At 43.5% G+C, this 17,922-nt stretch overlaps 1 protein-coding gene across 1 annotated transcript in view; it reads left to right on the forward strand.

The window, feature by feature from the left end:
- LOC146866022 (transmembrane channel-like protein 2-B) overlaps window positions 1-17,922 on the forward strand; it is a 704,484-nt gene that overhangs the window by 300,550 nt on the left and 386,012 nt on the right. The window contains exon 9 of the mRNA XM_085633032.1: window positions 245-387. Coding sequence (XP_085489158.1) covers window positions 245-387 — 143 coding nt within the window. The remainder of the gene's footprint in view (window positions 1-244; window positions 388-17,922) is intronic.

A 17,922-nucleotide genomic window follows, 5' to 3' on the forward strand; every position in this document is an offset into this window, starting at 1 on the left:
ATCACAAAGACTTACAGTAACTTAAGTTGTTCCTTATTTATAGGTAAAAAGGCAGAAATTAGTACACGTACCACATCTCCCTGTAAGGGTCAAAGTAATTATTATGTATGGAGGGAGAAGCCCTTGATTTACCGCAGCACTGTCTGATCTTCATTGGCCATAAGATTTAGGTCACAGCGTAGTTACGATCTAATTAATAGACACTGAACCATATAATGCTAATGTTATCTCTTTCTCCTTTCAGGGTTATGTAAAATATTCAGCACTGTTTTATGGATACTACAATAATCAAAGGACCATTGGATGGCTACAGTACAGGATGCCATTAGCATATTTTTTGGTTGGAGTTGGCATATTTGGCTACAGTTTGATAGTTGTCATTAGAACGTAAGTAAATACATTCTATTTAAATTTGTGTGCTCTCTAAGTAGATGTATATGGTTAGAAATGTTGGAATCGCATCGTGTTAAATGCAAGTGAAAATACTATTCATGACACCCAAATACATAATGAAAAAAAGGCCCCTGCAAAACATGAATTATTCAAAATATTTTTAAAAGAAAAATTACAAACCATATGCATTCTTTTTTATTTAAAGTCCAGTTGTGCGATATCAGACACAAAACTGGTTAGGGGAAACGTAGCAAGACTTTGCACTTGCGCAAATGCAGTACAATAGTGACGCAAAGTCTAGATAAAGCATTGAGGGTCATATTTATCAATGAGTTGCGTCGCTCTTGCAGCACACAAGGGGTGCAAGGGAGATACCACTACTGGGTCAGATTTATCAAGCCCTGAGTCAGTGGCATAATACAGGCGGTGTAGGGGTGCCCCCTTAGCTCGAGGGGGCCCCTCCTCACCACAGAACCCGGGACTGGGAGCTCCTGACTGAGTCCGGCAGGGGGCCCCTCCATGTAGTTTGCAAGGGGGCCCCCTCAAGTTTCGGTACGCTAGTGGCCTGAGTGGCTTGATAAATCTAGACTAATGCAATGCAGCGCAAATCATTGCATTACATTACTCTGCCAGGGAGGCCAGGGAGGCATTCCAATTTACCATTACGGGTAGACCTGGGAATGCCACACCTCCCCAGGTGAGGCGTAACGAGGAGTAATATCTTTATTTCTCCTCATCTTTTTCTCCTTCTTTGTGTGCAGCATTCTGCAGGACATATAGAAAGAGGAACATGTCTCTAAGGATTGTTTCTGTGCAGGAAGGTGTACCTTCCTGTACAAAAACAATCCTGCCTGCAACACAGGCGCCCTTCCACCAAGGCACAAGGGAGCTTCCATTGGTGCTAGGCAGCACATTGTATAATGTTAAATATACCTTATTCCTGCCCTTTCCCTTTCACGCTATGAAGCGCAGTAAGGTGGCTTGCTGTGTTGCGCTGCATGAATTCGTGATAAATGTGCCCCTTAATCTGCAGTGCAAAACTTTTTTTGACATAGAAAGTTCCCTTTAACGTAGTGCAAATAGTCTTACTTTAGTTGCTGCACTGTGTTGTGTTAAAAAATAATAAAACTGATTTTGCACATGGTATTAAAACCCAGTTCCCCCTCCGCAGTTCCTTCCACATAGAACCTGGAGGTATAAAGTGCAAAACTAGGTGCATATACTTCCAGATCTTCCACTTGGCACCCATCTCGGAATGAAGCAGCCTGTATTTGTGTACATTTCAGTGCTGCCATTGCTATAATCCTGAGTGTAGAATAGCACTGAGAGCAGAAAACCAAGCACGTGAGAGAGAGGATTGATTGCTGTTAACTTGGTTCAGTGAGAACTTAGTTGTATTATGTTATAGATTGTTTCAGTAGATGTCTGACAACTACTTCCCAAAAAATCGCTCATTTTCTTTAGGTCAGAAACCCTTATGGTTGCTGATAAACCTATCCGTGTTTAACCCTATTTTATTTTTCCTTTTAATTCTGTCACTGAAATGTAAGTTTAGTCGTGTGAGATTCCACCTGCTTCTAGTTTGTGAATTTCACATTGGCTGGAGAAACTCCACAGGGGGTGGGCGGAACTCACTGAGTTTTACTCTGTGGAATTCTGCAGAGTTACATCAAAACTCAGCGAGGTTCCACGGAGTTCCACGAACCGTGGAATTCAGCACATCACACTGTTTTTTGGCCCTGGAGCTTATTCTGTCCTGTAAAATCTGTGCAAACGTCACCACGCAGCTTACCGGAGGGCGCTGATTCTTTTTGCCACGACCGCACCCGTGTTGAGTAATCTCGCCGTGAAGTGTTCTACCCCTAATTGGGGTGAAGAGGGCCCCTCAAACCCTGATTCCTTGTGCCCCTGCACCAACTGAAGGGCCCTGATGCCATCTCACCTGATGCTCAATTAGAAGCCCTGCTCCTGGTGCTTTGTTAAAATTATGGATTCAGCAATGTATTTATTAAATCAGTGTTGTGGTGTATTGCTTTGGAGTTCTGCTGTCATTTTATATTCATATTTGCATCCCATGAAACAAGATACCATTGTCATACGAATGTTCCTTGGGTTTGACTTTGAAGAAATCTATGTCAAAGAGGAAGGTAATAGTGGATTCACCCTGATTTTGAATAATAAATCTTGACGTGAACAATGCTTGTTCTATGATTATTGGACGCTGTCATTAAAAGCTACCCCCCGAAGAGTATGCACACGTGTAATATATTAAAATGTGATGACTATGGTTTTCTTACAGTAACTAATTAAGGATAAGGTTATTATAACAAGCAGATTTCATTTATAATTCTGCAGGATAATCCTATGGATATTTGGAAATGTGGTTTAAGGTTTTTCAGGATTATTGTGTGGCACCTTCATTGTGTTGTGGATTATTTCACAATAATCTCATGACAATGTTAGTGCAATTTCTTTGACTGGTACTATTTCACATTCTGTTCAGAGCAAGAGAAAGACACCATCTTTTCATTTCTCTGTCACTATAGTCGTACATCATAAAGGTAACTGGTGTTTTGGGTTGTCAAAATACTTGAGGGCATTTGTTTTAGGTAAATAGTGATTCATTTATTTGTAAGGGAACAGTGTTGTGTTGCGCTGTAGTTGAGGCAGATAATGAATGATTGTGGATGCCTGCTGCATGTGTCTTTTGTGAGTGAGTGACAAATGTTTTTGAGCCGTATTATACAGCATTAACCTAGTCAGTAGCTGGATGGTCTAAGATGGTCTGCAGATAAATGTTTAAAAAATAGGAGTTTTTTCTTTGAACCGTCCCTACCTAGTTTCTGATCTTAGGCACTGTCCTTGGTGCTCCAGCTTGCTTAAAACACTGAAGGTATGTATGTATGTGGGGGAAAGAGGATTAGTAGTTGAGGTGGATGGGAGTCCACCACAGGCAATAACATTAATGTCTTGTTAGGTCCAGTAAAGGTTTCTGTAATTTAAACCTGAGCTCAACCACTGGTAGCTTTGGCACAGAGAAGACAGGCTTAACTTAAGAAAATGGGTGAAGAATTTAGAAGTATCAAAACAGTTAAAAGTCAAAAACAAAACAAAATAAAAGTCCCACTCCAATTTATAAATGCAGAAAATAATTGAATGAACAAAATTACAACAATCTTCTTGTAATCAGAAATGAGGGAGAGAGAAGCTGCGATTCATTCGGCTTCAGGCCAATAGAGGTGTAATCAAAGGAGAATGAATCATTTGTCCTGTATGTTACCAGGGTCTTGTCACCTTAAAAACCCTCATTCACGAAATAACCATGGGTGCGGTATAACTTGCGTAAGCAGATAAAACAAACATTGTATCAAAATGAATAGCTTTTTTCTAATCCCAATAGCACCTACATTTTGTTCACCTCACAAGACCTGTGAGATTCATTAAGGGTTTAAAGAGTTCACTTAGTAAAACCGGTAAACAAAACCACATATAAGAAGACATTGAAAAACGTTTGTACCATTGCTTTTTGAACTTTTATGCACTAAAAACGTTTTCCTTTAACCTGTTATATTTTATGCAAGCATTTAAAGCTAGTGGTTTGCAAACATTGAGCAATATACGTTTAACATGTTGTTTATGTAAAATAACAGTTATGGATATCCATCTGGTTTGATTTAGTCTCTTGAAGTAAACAATAAATGAAAAGGACATCGCTAGCGTTAATGGTCCACGGAGATTCTCAAACAATACCGATTGTTCGTGATGGATTGCTTCTTTTATCTTCCTGATTTCTTCCTCCATCCCATGTTAGGACATGATAGTAGATACAAGCAAAAAAACTTTACTTAATGTAAAGTTACGACGAATGAGAAACTTTGGGGGCAGATTTACAAGAAACTGACCCATCTGCAGAGATGCATCAGTTTCCCTGTGGCAGCTTGCGATACCCTCGCTCCACCATGGATGCACTGTATTTTTCAATATGGCGCACTATGGCGCAAGGATTGATAGATGTGTCAGATAGTCAGAAAATCTGACGCATCTGTTTGCCCAAAAGTCACGCATTGCTGGAGTTGTGTCACAAGCATGACGCAACTCCAGTAAAGCATGTTGAGGCCTATACTTATTGTACTGCGTCACTCCTTATGCCTGCTTCAAGCAGGTGTAAGGTTTTGACGCAGGGGCGTCCTAGAAGTGTGTAGTGGCTTGACCTGCCTCGCGCTGCCTGAGCGCGAGGCGTACATTCAGCGTCTCGCGCTGAATGCGATGACGTAGTGAAATGACAGTTGAGATAACGGTGTTGTGGCTGTCCACAGGCAAGGATTCGTGCCCGTGGGAGTTCGTGGAATAAAGTCTTGCTGTTCTACCCTTCTGACTCCGTCTAGTCACTACATGAGAAAGTGGCGACGAGTACGACTCCCACAGAACCCACAGAAGACTACGGTCAAAGGTACCTGAGGTATCGGACGCCCTGCGCATTCCTCACGTGATGGTCGGTGTTGATCCGCTGCCACAGCCTTGCACGGAAAGGCGAGCGTCTGTTTCCTGACGTCTCCTGGTTATCGATTCGGATAGCCTGAGGTGAGGAAAACTTGTGACGACAGGCATTAGGCGCGCAGACTCCGCTGTTTGTCCCTCCCTTTCTGCCTTCTGACACGATCTTCCCCGCCCAGCTCTTAAAGAGGCAGCCTCGTTTATGTCACTTTCAGTGCATATGGTCTGCTGCGCAAGGCTTATCATCGAATATTGCTGGGGCTCGAAAAAAAATTAGACTGGTGTTCTTGGCAGTATCTACAATTGTGAAGTAAAACGCTTTAAGGCAATAAGGGTTACTCACTCTGCACTTGGCAAATAGGACATGACGTGGGCACGATCTTGAAAAAAAAAAGGATAAAACACATAATTCTTCTCGCAGTCTCTCTTGTTGGACTAATTGAGGCTGTTTCAAACGTTGTGGCTCATCAAGAATACTGGCTTTGATGTAATTTCGTACACTCTTGGGATTGCCACCGTTAACCACTTATAAGTAGGAACAATAAATATATATATATTTCCTCATTCGCACTTTTGAAGAAAACTTTACATGATGCAGTCTATTCTTCCTCCACCTCCTTTCCTGGACACACCTGGCGAACCTCCTGTGCCTTGGAGAAAGTGGTTCGATGCGTTTGAAAATTACCTGGGTGCAATAGGAGCACATAGGTTCAGGGCAGAAAGGAAAAAGTTTTTACTACTTCATTCTCTGGGGTTTGAAGGGAGAGAAACCCTTAAACATTTACCTGATGCAGTGGGTGAAGAAGAAGAAGATACGGATGAATACAAAGACACAGTGAAGAAATTAAAAGTCAGATTTGATAAGCAACCCAGTGTGGCGGTGTCTAGGCATAAATTCTTTAAAAGAGTGCAGAAAACCGAGGAAGATGTAGACACATACATTACTGCTTTGAGGAAGTTGGTGGCAGAATGTGATTTTGAAAATTTCAGTGAACAATTGATTCGTGACCAGTTCATAGGAAAATGTCTGGACAAAACCATAAGACAAAAGCTCTTATCTTTGGAAAATCCCTCCCTGGATGAATCTATTCGCATAGCGAAAAGTATTGAAACGTCACAATCTTCAATAAAGGAACTGGAAAGTAAAAGTGTTGAAGTTGTTACCCCTGTCCGTTTTAAAAAGTATGAGAGGAAAAAAGATTATCAGCCAAGTAATTTTTTCAAAAGGACTGATATCTGTTACAGATGTGGATATCCCTCCCATGTGAAAAGTGGTAGACCGTGTCCTGCGAGAAATGCAACCTGTCGCAAATGTGGGAAATTGGGACATTTTGACAAAGTATGCCAAAGCCAAAAATATAAGAAAGAACAGGTAGCATGTGCCATGGATGCAAGTGGTAGTGACAGTGATGACACTCTTTGTGAACTCAAGGACATGGTTGTAGTTGTCAGCGAAGGAAACATAAGAAGTGGTAACCCTGATGACTGTATAGATCCCTATGCCATCATTGGAGTAGGTGAAGAAAGTTTGAGACTGCTTGTAGACTCTGGTGCAAGGATCACAATGATCAGTGAATCTTTGTTCAGGAAAAAATGGGGTAACAGACCTCTGCAACCGCCTGACCGTGAACCTGTATCCTATGAAGGGAGAAGTATAGAACTGATGGGGTACTTTGAGGACATCTTGATTTTCAAGAACAGACACATTTATGGAAAAGTATACGTCGCTGTCAATGGATTAGACATATTGGGATGGTTCCACCAAGGTTTGTTCAGTATGATGCTGTGCCCTGGAGCAAAGGAACAGATTCTGGTTGTTCGGGACCAAACACATGTTGAGGAACTACTCAATAAATATCCTAGAGTGTTTTCAGGCGAATTGGGGAAAATCAAAGGATTCAAACACAAGATCAAGATAAAGAGTGATGCGGAACCGGTAAAACACAAAATAAGGAGTATCCCTTTCAGCATCAGAGAAGACTTGGAAAAAGAACTGTTGTCCATGCAAAAAAGAGGGGTTATTGAACCCATAGAATCGTCTGATTGGTCTTCAGCATTGGTCGTGGCAAGGAAGAAAAATAATGATCTCAGAATCTGCATTGATTTGCGCAATCTAAACAAGGTCATCTGGGTGGATTCGCATCCTCTACCGAATATATCAGAAATGCTGGGTGTAGTCGAAGGTGCCAAGGTCTTCACCAAATTAGATCTGGCCTCGGCATATCACCAAATTGAACTGGACAAGGATTCACGCCATTTCACTGCGTTCAACTCTCCTGCAGGTTTGTTCCAATTTTGTCGAATGCCTTTTGGGTTGGCCTCAGCAGCCTCTGTCTTTCAGAGAGTTATGGTCAATTTACTGAAGGGGATAAAAAACGTGGCCATATTCCAAGATGACATTCTGCTGTTCGCAAAAGACCAACAAGAACACGACATAGTGCTGAACAAGATCTTGTCTATATTCCAGGAACATGGCGTGGTCCTAAAAAGGGACAAGTGTGAATTCTCTAAAGACAAGATGGATTATCTGGGTCACACGATATCAAGTGAAGGAGTCACGCCCAAACCGAGTTTGGTTCAAGCCATTGTTGATGCCTCCGCTCCCAAAGACAAAGCAGGAGTCAAATCACTGTTAGGTCTCACAGAATTTTATGCCCGCTTTATTCAAGACTATGCTACAAAGATTCGTCCCATTTCCAAGCTGCTCCAAGACAGAAGTGAATTTGTGTGGGATGACGAATGCAAAACCGCCTTCGATTGGATCAAGGAGCAACTTAGCACTGTCAAGGCCTTGAAGCCATTTGTACAAGGGGTCCAGTGTACCTTGACTGTTGATGCTAGCAGTTATGGACTGGGCGCTGTGTTGACACAGATTGTTGACCAAAAGGAACACACTGTAGGGTTTGCATCCAGAGTACTAAGAGAAGCAGAGACTCACTATTCTGTCATTGAGAAGGAGCTTCTAGCGTGTTGGTGGGGCATTGAAAAATTTAAAAATTATTTGTGGGGACAAAAATTTATTCTTCAAACGGACCACAAACCATTGGTTGCGATTTTAGGGTGTACCAACAGCCGCGGGGCCACTCCCCGCATCGCACGCCTAGCTTCCAAACTCTTACAATTCAACTTTGATATTGTACATATTGCTGGGGGAAAAAATGTAAGAGCGGATGCACTGTCACGTTTACCTGCTAACACCAGTCAGGACATACAAAGTATTGATGAATGTTGTTCTGATGATAAGGAGGATTATATTATAGCAAGTATTGAACTTAATAACGTTTGTGCTATTGATCAGCAAAAATGGAGGGAGGCGTTGGCTGGTGATGAAGTTTCAAAAAAACTGATGAAATATATTTCCCAAGGGTGGCCCAGGGAAAGGAATGTGGATGTTAATTTGCAACCCTATGTCAAGGTGTGTGATGAACTTTCGATTGAGGATGGTCTAGTTTTCAGGTTAGAAAAACTTGTTCCACCGGTGGACATCAGATCCACTCTTCTGACCAAAGCACATGATGGGCACCTAGGTTCCACATTAACCAAGCGTAGAGTAAGAGAGTACTTCTGGTGGCCTAAAATGGATAGAGATATTGAGGAAATGGTGCAAGAGTGCACTGTTTGTTCGTCTAGTGACAAAAGTCTTCACACTAGTAGTCCCCCTCTTACACCAATTCCCCTCCCGGGTGGACCCTGGGAAAAACTTGGCATAGATGTTCTAGGACCCTTTCACAGTTTACCCCAACAATGCAGATTTGCTATTGTCATGGTGGACTACTACACAAAGTGGCCCGAGGCCAAGTTTGTCTCTAAGGTCGATTCCCAAGAAATCATCGACTTCTTAAGGGAAACATTTATGAGAGAAGGGTTCCCCCAAACTTTAATATCAGACAACGGAGTACAATTTGTATCATCTGAAGTACAAGAGTTTCTTAGAGAATCTGCCATTACTCATCACCGAAGTTCTCTCTATCATCCTCAAACAAACGGCTTGGTAGAGAGACTTAATAGAGTCATAGGTGATTGTGTCAAGTGGGCTCTTGCCCACCACAAAGCTGTTCCCCAAAGTGTCAGGACAATGTTGTGGTTTTATAGAACCACTCCTCATTCTTCCACTGGTGTGTCCCCCTTTGAACTACTGAGAGGTAGGAAACCATGTACCGAGTTTAGACCGGCTTGGATGTCTAAATGGAATAAATCCAATTCTACTCCCCAAGAAATGGATGAGAAAGTGAGGTCCAAGTCTGCTGAGGTCCAGGTCAAACAAAAAGAGTACTTTGATGAAAGGAAGCGTGTTAAGATCAGAGAATTTGCGGTGGGAGACAGGATCAGAATTAAGAAACCTGGTTTTGTAAGAAAAGGAGAAGCTAAGTATGGGGAAATTGTGGTAGTGGATAAAGTGTGTGGAAATGCGGTTCGAGTCAATGGAAAAGACTGGTGGAATAGTAACAAGGTGGTGAAAGTTAAAAATGTGCTCAATGACGTCAAGTGTCCCATGTTGAAAAGTGAGGTCTCTCATAGGATCTCTCAAGGTAAACTTGATGTCCAGAGTTCTTCTCCCAGCCACGCCGCTGTCAGGAGGAGTACCAGAACAGTTAATATTCCTGTTAGGTACCGCCAATGATTTTCTGTGTTTCTTTATGCCACTGTTGTGTTTCTCCTGCACTTGCTTTCTTTTTCGCTCTCTCTCTCTCTCTCTCTCTCTCTCTCTCTCTCTCTCTCTCTCTCTCTCTCTCTCTCTTTCTCTCTCTCTTTCTCTCTCTCGTTTGTTCTTTCTTTCTTCCTTCCTTGTCTCTTGCTCTCCCCTTCGCTGCTTTCTCTATTTCTCTGTTCTCTAAGAAAAGGAGATATGTAGTGGCTTGACCTGCCTCGCGCTGCCTGAGCGCGAGGCGTACATTCAGCGTCTCGCGCTGAATGCGATGACGTAGTGAAATGACAGTTGAGATAACGGTGTTGTGGCTGTCCACAGGCAAGGATTCGTGCCCGTGGGAGTTCGTGGAATAAAGTCTTGCTGTTCTACCCTTCTGACTCCGTCTAGTCACTACAAAGTGGCACAGTGAAATCTTGTAGATTTTACTGTGTCACTTCTACGAGGCTTTCCTGCTTGGGAACGCCCACCCTGCATACATTATACGTGACGCAGGTATAATGTGATGCAGGGCTTTATAACGTGACACATCTCCCTAAATGCGTCACGTTGTAAATTGGGTGCATTGTTTACAGCGCCATTGCATCACAAAAGTGATGCCACGGGGCGCTAAAGTGTTGCAAGGGGCTTGTAAATCGGCCCCTCAGTTTTTTCTGTGGTTCTACTTACTATAACGTTAGTGTAATTCATGACATATGCCATATAAGGGGTGTAAAGGTTTCACACGGATCAGTTCTGCTTTATCAATAACGAGAACTTTTCTTATTTTAAAACTTTAATATTTTGTGCAGTTTTTTCTGCTTTCCTGTTGTCCCACAAAAGAGATTCCCAATATTCTTACAGTATATGTATTCACTTGCTAACCACACATCAATGGTATTAACGCACATCAATCACTATCTATGTTTGTGAGCTTACAATCATATCGTTACACAAAAAGAATTGGGGACCGGGAGCTATTTGGAAAGGAAAAAGGTCCAGTACCCGTGCTCCCAAAGAATAACGTGCTATACACTGGGGGGTAACTGTTCGACGGTCTCTGGAGAGTAGCAACCAAACTTTGGTTGGTAAGAAGGGCTAACAACACGTGGTCAGTCTCAAAGAGGGTTGTGTTATAAATAGTGATGGGGGCAATCCCTCATTTTGGATATAGTGCCCTCACACACCCTTGTGAGTGTCACGCTTCATCATCGGACGTTGCTCCTCGTGGGGGTGGCGCTGCAGTCCCCCACGGGCCCCGCAAGAGGGCTCTTTAGCGGAGATCTTTTAAGGAGACGCCGCAGTTGTGCATGTGGGTGTGTGGGCCTGGGGAGGTAAGTGAGTGGGCGAGTTAAAATTACCAGACGGTACCCAAAACCAGAGTTTATTCGGGGGTCCAAGTGGTACGTTTAAAATAGATGTGAATCCTGGAGCTCCTCTTAGAAACAAATAAAGAGGGCGCATGTGTGACTAACCGCTGCTCCCAGAATAAGTGCAGGAGTGAATAAACCACACAAAAATAGGTCAACATGTTTCGCGCTCTTTGTTGGTCCATAAGGGATCCATCGGCGCTTCGTCAGGACCGGAAAGTTGGTGAAGTAAAAGAGAAAGGGACAGGTCTCAGGAAAAAACAAAGGTCCTGTAAACCTGTAATACCTTGTTCTTAAGGTGTGTAAGCGTCCTTGCGCAGATAGGAACTCTCAATGTGGGTCCCTACCCCCAACCTGATGAAAAGAAAATAGAGAGAGACACACAAATCTAAAGGTATAAAAAAATATTATACAAAGTACATGTTGGACAAACTTCATTTCCATGCGGTGTCCTGTGCCGCTCTAGCATGCACAAGAAGTAGGCATATTGAAGTGTTATACCAGGGTGAATTAATAACAAGGACAAGAAGAACACGTATTACATGGTGCAGCAGACAAATGTGCAGAAGGGTGGAGCTTATAGTCAAGAGTCTATAATTGGATGCCCTATAGTTCCCACATGCACATTGCCGGCCGAGAACGGTTCAGGTGTAATAAAACTGGGTGAGGTTTTAGTGCGTATCTTAAAAACATCGATAATACATGTGAATGGCGGTATGGACTTTGAAAACCAAGCCCAAGGTCATGTCGGCCTGTGGTACACTGCGTGTAAGTATTCGTAATAGTGGCTATGGTCCGTATATTATGAGGACCCCTCATTAAGGAAATCGGGCTTCGTCTGCGCGCTCTCGGTGAGAGGCTGAGTTTCTGTTATGCGATAGAAATTTGGTGGTTAGAATGGTGCCATGAGTAAGAGCGAGATCGGAGCCCACGGACTTGATCGTTTTTGTTGCCATCATCCATGCGTATGCGGGAATGGTTACTTACATGAGCTCACCTCTCCCAGGTGAACGACCTACCCCTCCATAGCAGTGTGCCGGAATTGAAGGGAGAAGAGTTCAAATCACCAGCTTATATCCTCCATACTTGCAAACTCGGCCTGATTGGGTGGGCTGGTACCAATGCGGTGACGCGTAACTTGGAGGGTGTGGCCACAATGTACTTTGTAGCTCCATATAGAGTGTGTGATCGTGGCAGCCATCTTAAAACTGGGGAACCAGATCGGTTAGGCTGTTTGATCACAGCGTGTTTTTCAACTGTGATCAAACTTGGAGTCAGGACCCTGGTTGATTGTTATTGGAGTTAAAGAAATTATTTTAAGACAGCGTGTGCTGGTAAATAAAAATGAGAGGGTTGTGCCACTCAGTATGGTTGGAGGGTGGTGTGTAGCTAAAGTATGTCATTTAGAGTGGTGCATAATTCACGGTCTCTCTTCTGTAAACATAAACTAGGTTGGTAGGCAGTGTTTATGAATTAAGAGACTGTGGTGAATGTGTGGTTGGAGTGCACCACTCACATGTACGGTATCATACTCATCATAGCAATAATCCCATGGTCATAGATAAGGCAGGCAGGCAGGCCGTGCCTAACTAAAAAATGGAAGCAATGATCTGGGTTGTGTATATGGTGATATCCCAAGATCCTAAAGAGATCGGGCCCAAGTAATGTGTACCTAACTGGAGTGGGAGGATGTTCCGGTTCAGTGAGCTATTACTCTTCCTCCAAAACCTGTCATTATAAAGATGGGAAGTTACTACATTAAAAATAAGTTCTGCCCACGGGATTTCATTGTTGATTCCCTCAGGGTCACATCTTAGCCTGTGAACCCAGCTCTGTTCTTGCCTAAAGAGGGTTCTGGTGGTCCAGTTGGGATTGGATTCGATAATCGTTCACCTTATACTATCTGCTGTATGTTTTTGCTCCATGAAGTGGGCGAGCAACTTGGTGTTGGTTTTACCACGTCGTATTGTGGTCTTGTGCCCGCCAATCCTTATCTTGACCTGCCTGGTGGTCATGCTGATGTATCTCTTGCCGCAGGGGCATAGAATGGTATAGACACAATTTTTGGTGTTGCAGTTGGTGTCTTTTGTTTGTCCCCAGGGTGTGGCTAGATCGAAGTCAATCTGTTTTGAGGCTGTGGTCTCGGTGCAGGCAGAGCAGGAGCCGCAGGGAAAATGACCCACCACAGGTGGTAAGGCCCAAAGAGTTGGCTGCCTCGTGAGTGGTAACTTAGGGCGGGTGTGGACTAGGTGATCCCTCAGATCACCAGCATCAGTTTTCAGCTTCCCATAATGGTTGTAATTCTTTTCTAAGACCCTTCCATGCTGCATCAAGCAAATCAATACATCATCCTTCCCTTTTTCTCAACACTAGACAATTTTGCCTACTTGCCTCCACATCTGAGAGGGGGATCAACACCTATTACTCTTATAACGGGCAAAATATTGCATGAACCTTGAGAATGCAAGCAACACGTGCGTTTGTTTGCTAATTCTAATGACCCCCAGTTGTTCCTGATCTGTTTATGCAAGGACAGATGGTTTTTACACACAACAGATAATGATTTGCTACAGTCAATGAATGCCTTAAAGGTGCATGTTTTCCACTTGTTGCAGTGTAAACATTGTTGCTTGATGTTTGAGTACGTTTTTCACATGCAGTTAACACCTTAATAGAAATTTGTAGGGAGTATTTGTAACCGCATTGTACTAAATTAGCACTTTTTACCTGGTAATATTAGTCGCATTATTTTTATTGCCTATATGCTTTTTTGGAAGTTATACTTTGATACCAGTTAATATTTTTTCAGTCATAGATGTACAATCCCATTAATTCAGTAATTCAACCTTTAATAGACTATCCCATCAATACACTAATTTTCTTTATAGTTAATAATTCTAAACTAATCAAGTCTTAGGCTGGGTATCATTCACAAATTCCACACTGAAGGCAATGTTATTCATCAATGTGCTTTTTCAGGCATCATGGCATGTTTCAAGTTCAAGTTTTTACAGTTTGAAATTTAATATGTAGCAACGTGTTCTTGTGATAGATGCACCGTCCCATTAGGTTTAAGGCTACAGTTCTTTCAGACAGTATCATTTAAGAGTAGATTGAATTTACAAATATTACCTGGTCCTTCCAGGATGGTTGTATGGAATCTACAGATGGTCCAGAACACGGAAATGAGGCTGGTTGTTGGCCTGTGGAAATTTGACAATTTCATCGAGCTTGCACTAGCTCCTTCCTGCTCAACTGCTGTATTTCAAGGTTAGGCACATCAGGCTACATTGGGTCTTTTGGTTAAATCCCTTCAGTCAAGTGTCTCTTGAGGACTTCCATAATTAAAAATAAGTGCATAGGAGGAGAAGCCTTTTCTATTGTAGTGTCTCAGCTAAGGAATCAGATTCAACTTTCACCCCAGCAGATTGAAAATCACAGTAGCTTGACAGTACACATGCTTTTATTTGGTTAATTGGTTGCCGGTTGTCTTGAGAGGCTTGTTGTACAGTTAGTTCTAGTGCCAGCATTCTTAGGGTAAATGTGCCCTCACTCAGGGTTATACCATGGGGACTCGTTGGAGGGTTACTCAAGGTGGTCAGACAGGTGGCATCAGGCATTCAGTGTCCTATGTATACTACTGGAGGACTGCGTACCATGCTATAGAGGACCAGGAAAGGGTTTCAAGACCAGGCCAGTTAGGCTGTCGCAAACATGGACCATTATGCACAGAATCTTTGAGAATGGAAGGGAGACTTAATCCTCAAAAAGTCCTAGTCCAGGATTAAAGTGTTGTTTAACTGTGTTATCGGATTTGGATGCCTTCTCACTACATGATCTACCTGCATTTTGGGATGAGGAGAAAGAGGCCACTTTTAGGTCATCTCTTAGTCTAACAATCATCAGGAAAACGTGGGGATCCAACATCCAGTTTCTGAAGTCCTACATATTTCTCATGGGCTATTATGGCTATCTGATTTCAAGATCAGCACCGTCCCACTTTGTTAGAAGGAGGTTTGGATCACACTGCCTCACATCCCAACACAGTTCACCCCTTTGCATTACGGTAAATGCAGTTCACAATTAGCGCTTACTTGAATATTAGTAGAAGTTTTTCACAAGGTCTAGTGCAGGTAGTGCTGTTCCTCTCTAGACACATGTTTCTGGATTTTATCCTTCATCATTGAAGATCAAAAACTAAATATATCAGAAGGTGCTGAGGATGCTGCCACTGTCCTCACAGGTCTCAGCACCTCTCACAGGCACACAGGTGCATCTCCAAAAGCTTGTCAGATCATTGGCTCTAGGGAGCCTCTTTGAACAGTAACGGGATGGGAGCACACTGCCTCACATCCCAACACAGTTCACCCCTTTGCATTACGGTAAATGCAGTTCACAATTAGCGCTTACTTGAATATTAGTAGAAGTTTTTCACAAGGTCTAGTGCAGGTAGTGCTGTTCCTCTCTAGACACATGTTTCTGGATTTTATCCTTCATCATTGAAGATCAAAAACTAAATATATCAGAAGGTGCTGAGGATGCTGCCACTGTCCTCACAGGTCTCAGCACCTCTCACAGGCACACAGGTGCATCTCCAAAAGCTTGTCAGATCATTGGCTCTAGGGAGCCTCTATGAACAGTAACGGGATGGTAGCACACTGCCTCATAGCCCAGCACAGTTAGCCCCTTTGCTTTACGGTGAATGCAGTTCACAATTAGTTTTTACTTGAATATTAGCTGCAGTATTTCACCAGAGTTGGTACAGGTAGTGCTGTTCATCTCTAGACATGCGTTTATAGATTTTATCTTCATCAGTAGAGATCAAAAATAAATGTTCTCAGGGCTTGCTGAGAATGCTGCCAAAATCCTGTCCGGTCTTAGTACTTATCACAGCTGCATCTCCAAAAGCTTGTCAGCTCACTGGCTCAAGGGAGCTTTTTAAACACAAGGAGGATGGGAACACACTGTCTCATATCCTAGGTCCCTTTGCGCTGAATGCAGTTCACAATTAGCGCTTACTTGAATATTAGTAGTAGTATTTAACCAGAGTTGTGGAGGTTGTGCTGTTTAGCTCTTGACACATGTGTTTCTGGATTTTATACTCCATCAGTAGAGATTAAAAAAAAATGTTTGTTCATAGTTAATGAAGCAAACTGCTGAGATGTTTTCCATTTAAAGATGAATAGGGCAGGTGGAAGAGTTTTTTGGCTGGGATCTTCATAACAAAGGAGACACCTGGCTAGTAATTTCCAGACCTACCTGTGGAAGCAGAATTCAGATGTCCCTGCTTATCATGTATACCTGAAGGTTATCACCTCCAACTTTTTAAAATAGTACCGTTTCTCGAGTCTCTCTGCACATGAGTTTGCACACTGCACTTTAGTTGATCTCAACCTAGTTCGACCGCATTAGAGTTTGAGCGCCATCTTTATTCAGGAAGGTCAGCGCCAGCGTTCTAGTGGTGCGTGACTTCCGGCGGGGGAAAGTTTAAAATCGATGCAAAGACGGACGCGCAGCGAAACCCGATCAGAGTGTGTGAGGAACGCTGAAGTTGTCTGCTCAGCTGCATTGTTTTAAATTGAATAACGTTGCTCTTCTTACTGTATTAATTTGTTGCTAAAACTTATTTTTAAAATCGAGTGAAGGAAAACAGTTTTTAAAATAGTACCGTTTCTCGAGTCTCTCTGCACATGAGTTTGCACACTGCACTTTAGTTAATCTCAACCTAGTTCGACCGCATTAGAGTTTGAGCGCCATCTTTATTCAGGAAGGTCAGCGCCAGCGTTCTAGTGGTGCGTGACTTCCGGCGGGGGAAAGTTTAAAATCGATGCAAAGACGGACGCGCAGCGGACGCGCGCAGCGGGCGCGCCGCGGGCGCGCCGAAGGCGCGCACAAGGCAAGCCCGTCTGCGCCCGTCCGCGCCCGACCGGGCCCAGGGGCCACTCATGCCGTCCCTCTCACCACATATACATCGGACCGTCTTAGAGCACTACAGCAAGCTCGCATCACCCTCAGTCCCACTATTGTTAACCGGTTGAACACCGTAGGTATTAATCGCCTAGCTATTTCCAATTGTGCTGAGGTAAAGTCCCCTGCCCACGTCAATAGGGCTGAGACTACTATCAGGGTAATGTACCTGAATACCCGGTCCTTAGTGAACCACCAGTCTGACATTTTTATATTACTTACCAATGAAACACCGGACATTCTCCTTCTGACCGAAACCTGGCTCACTGCTGATTCGCTTCCTGATGTCCTGGCGGCCCTTCCTCCAGATTATTACATTCTTCACGCGGACCGGTCGGGAGACCGCTCTGGAGGGGGAGTTGCTGCTATTATATCAAAACGCCTTAACTCTCTATCCTCTTCCTCTCTCTCTATACCAGGGGTGGAAAATCTGCTCCTTAGTATAGGAACCAACACAGGTGCCTTTGCACTGCTCCTCCTCTATCGGCCACCATATCCTATGCCTACTTTTGCCACTGTGCTGAGTGAACATCTGTCCTCCATTCTGACTCATCATGCCAGTTTTGCACTTATTGGCGATCTTAATTACTGGTACAGCGACCCCAACGCCGGCTCTCATGCCTTTGAACTGTTTGAAATGCTGCACAGTCTGAATCTGACGCAACAGTTTCTCTGCCCCACCCACTGCAAGGGTCACATTCTAGATCAAATCTGGTCACATAACTTAGCGCTGTCTCAGCCTACTGTCTCTCCTTGTGTCTGGTCCGACCACTTCTTAGTGGATACGGTCCTCACTCTCACAGGCAGGCTCCCTGCCCCTCGTATGGCTGGCGGGCTCTCTCGTAAGTGGAACACACTGGATTCCCAAGCCTTTTTTACGATCTTAGCTGATACCAGCCCAGCCTGGGATCCCACAGTCTGCTCTGATCTCGACACGTTAGACAGTAACATTACCAACTGGCTAAAGTCTGCCAGTGACCAGTTTGCCCCGTTGACACGTTTCCCCCCCACTAAGCACTCTGCCTCTCATAGATGGTACACGCATGACCTTAAACTGCATAAACTAAAAGTACG

This window comes from Triturus cristatus, chromosome 2_1, assembly GCF_964204655.1.
Source record: "Triturus cristatus chromosome 2_1, aTriCri1.1, whole genome shotgun sequence".
Lineage (NCBI taxonomy): Eukaryota > Metazoa > Chordata > Amphibia > Caudata > Salamandridae > Triturus > Triturus cristatus.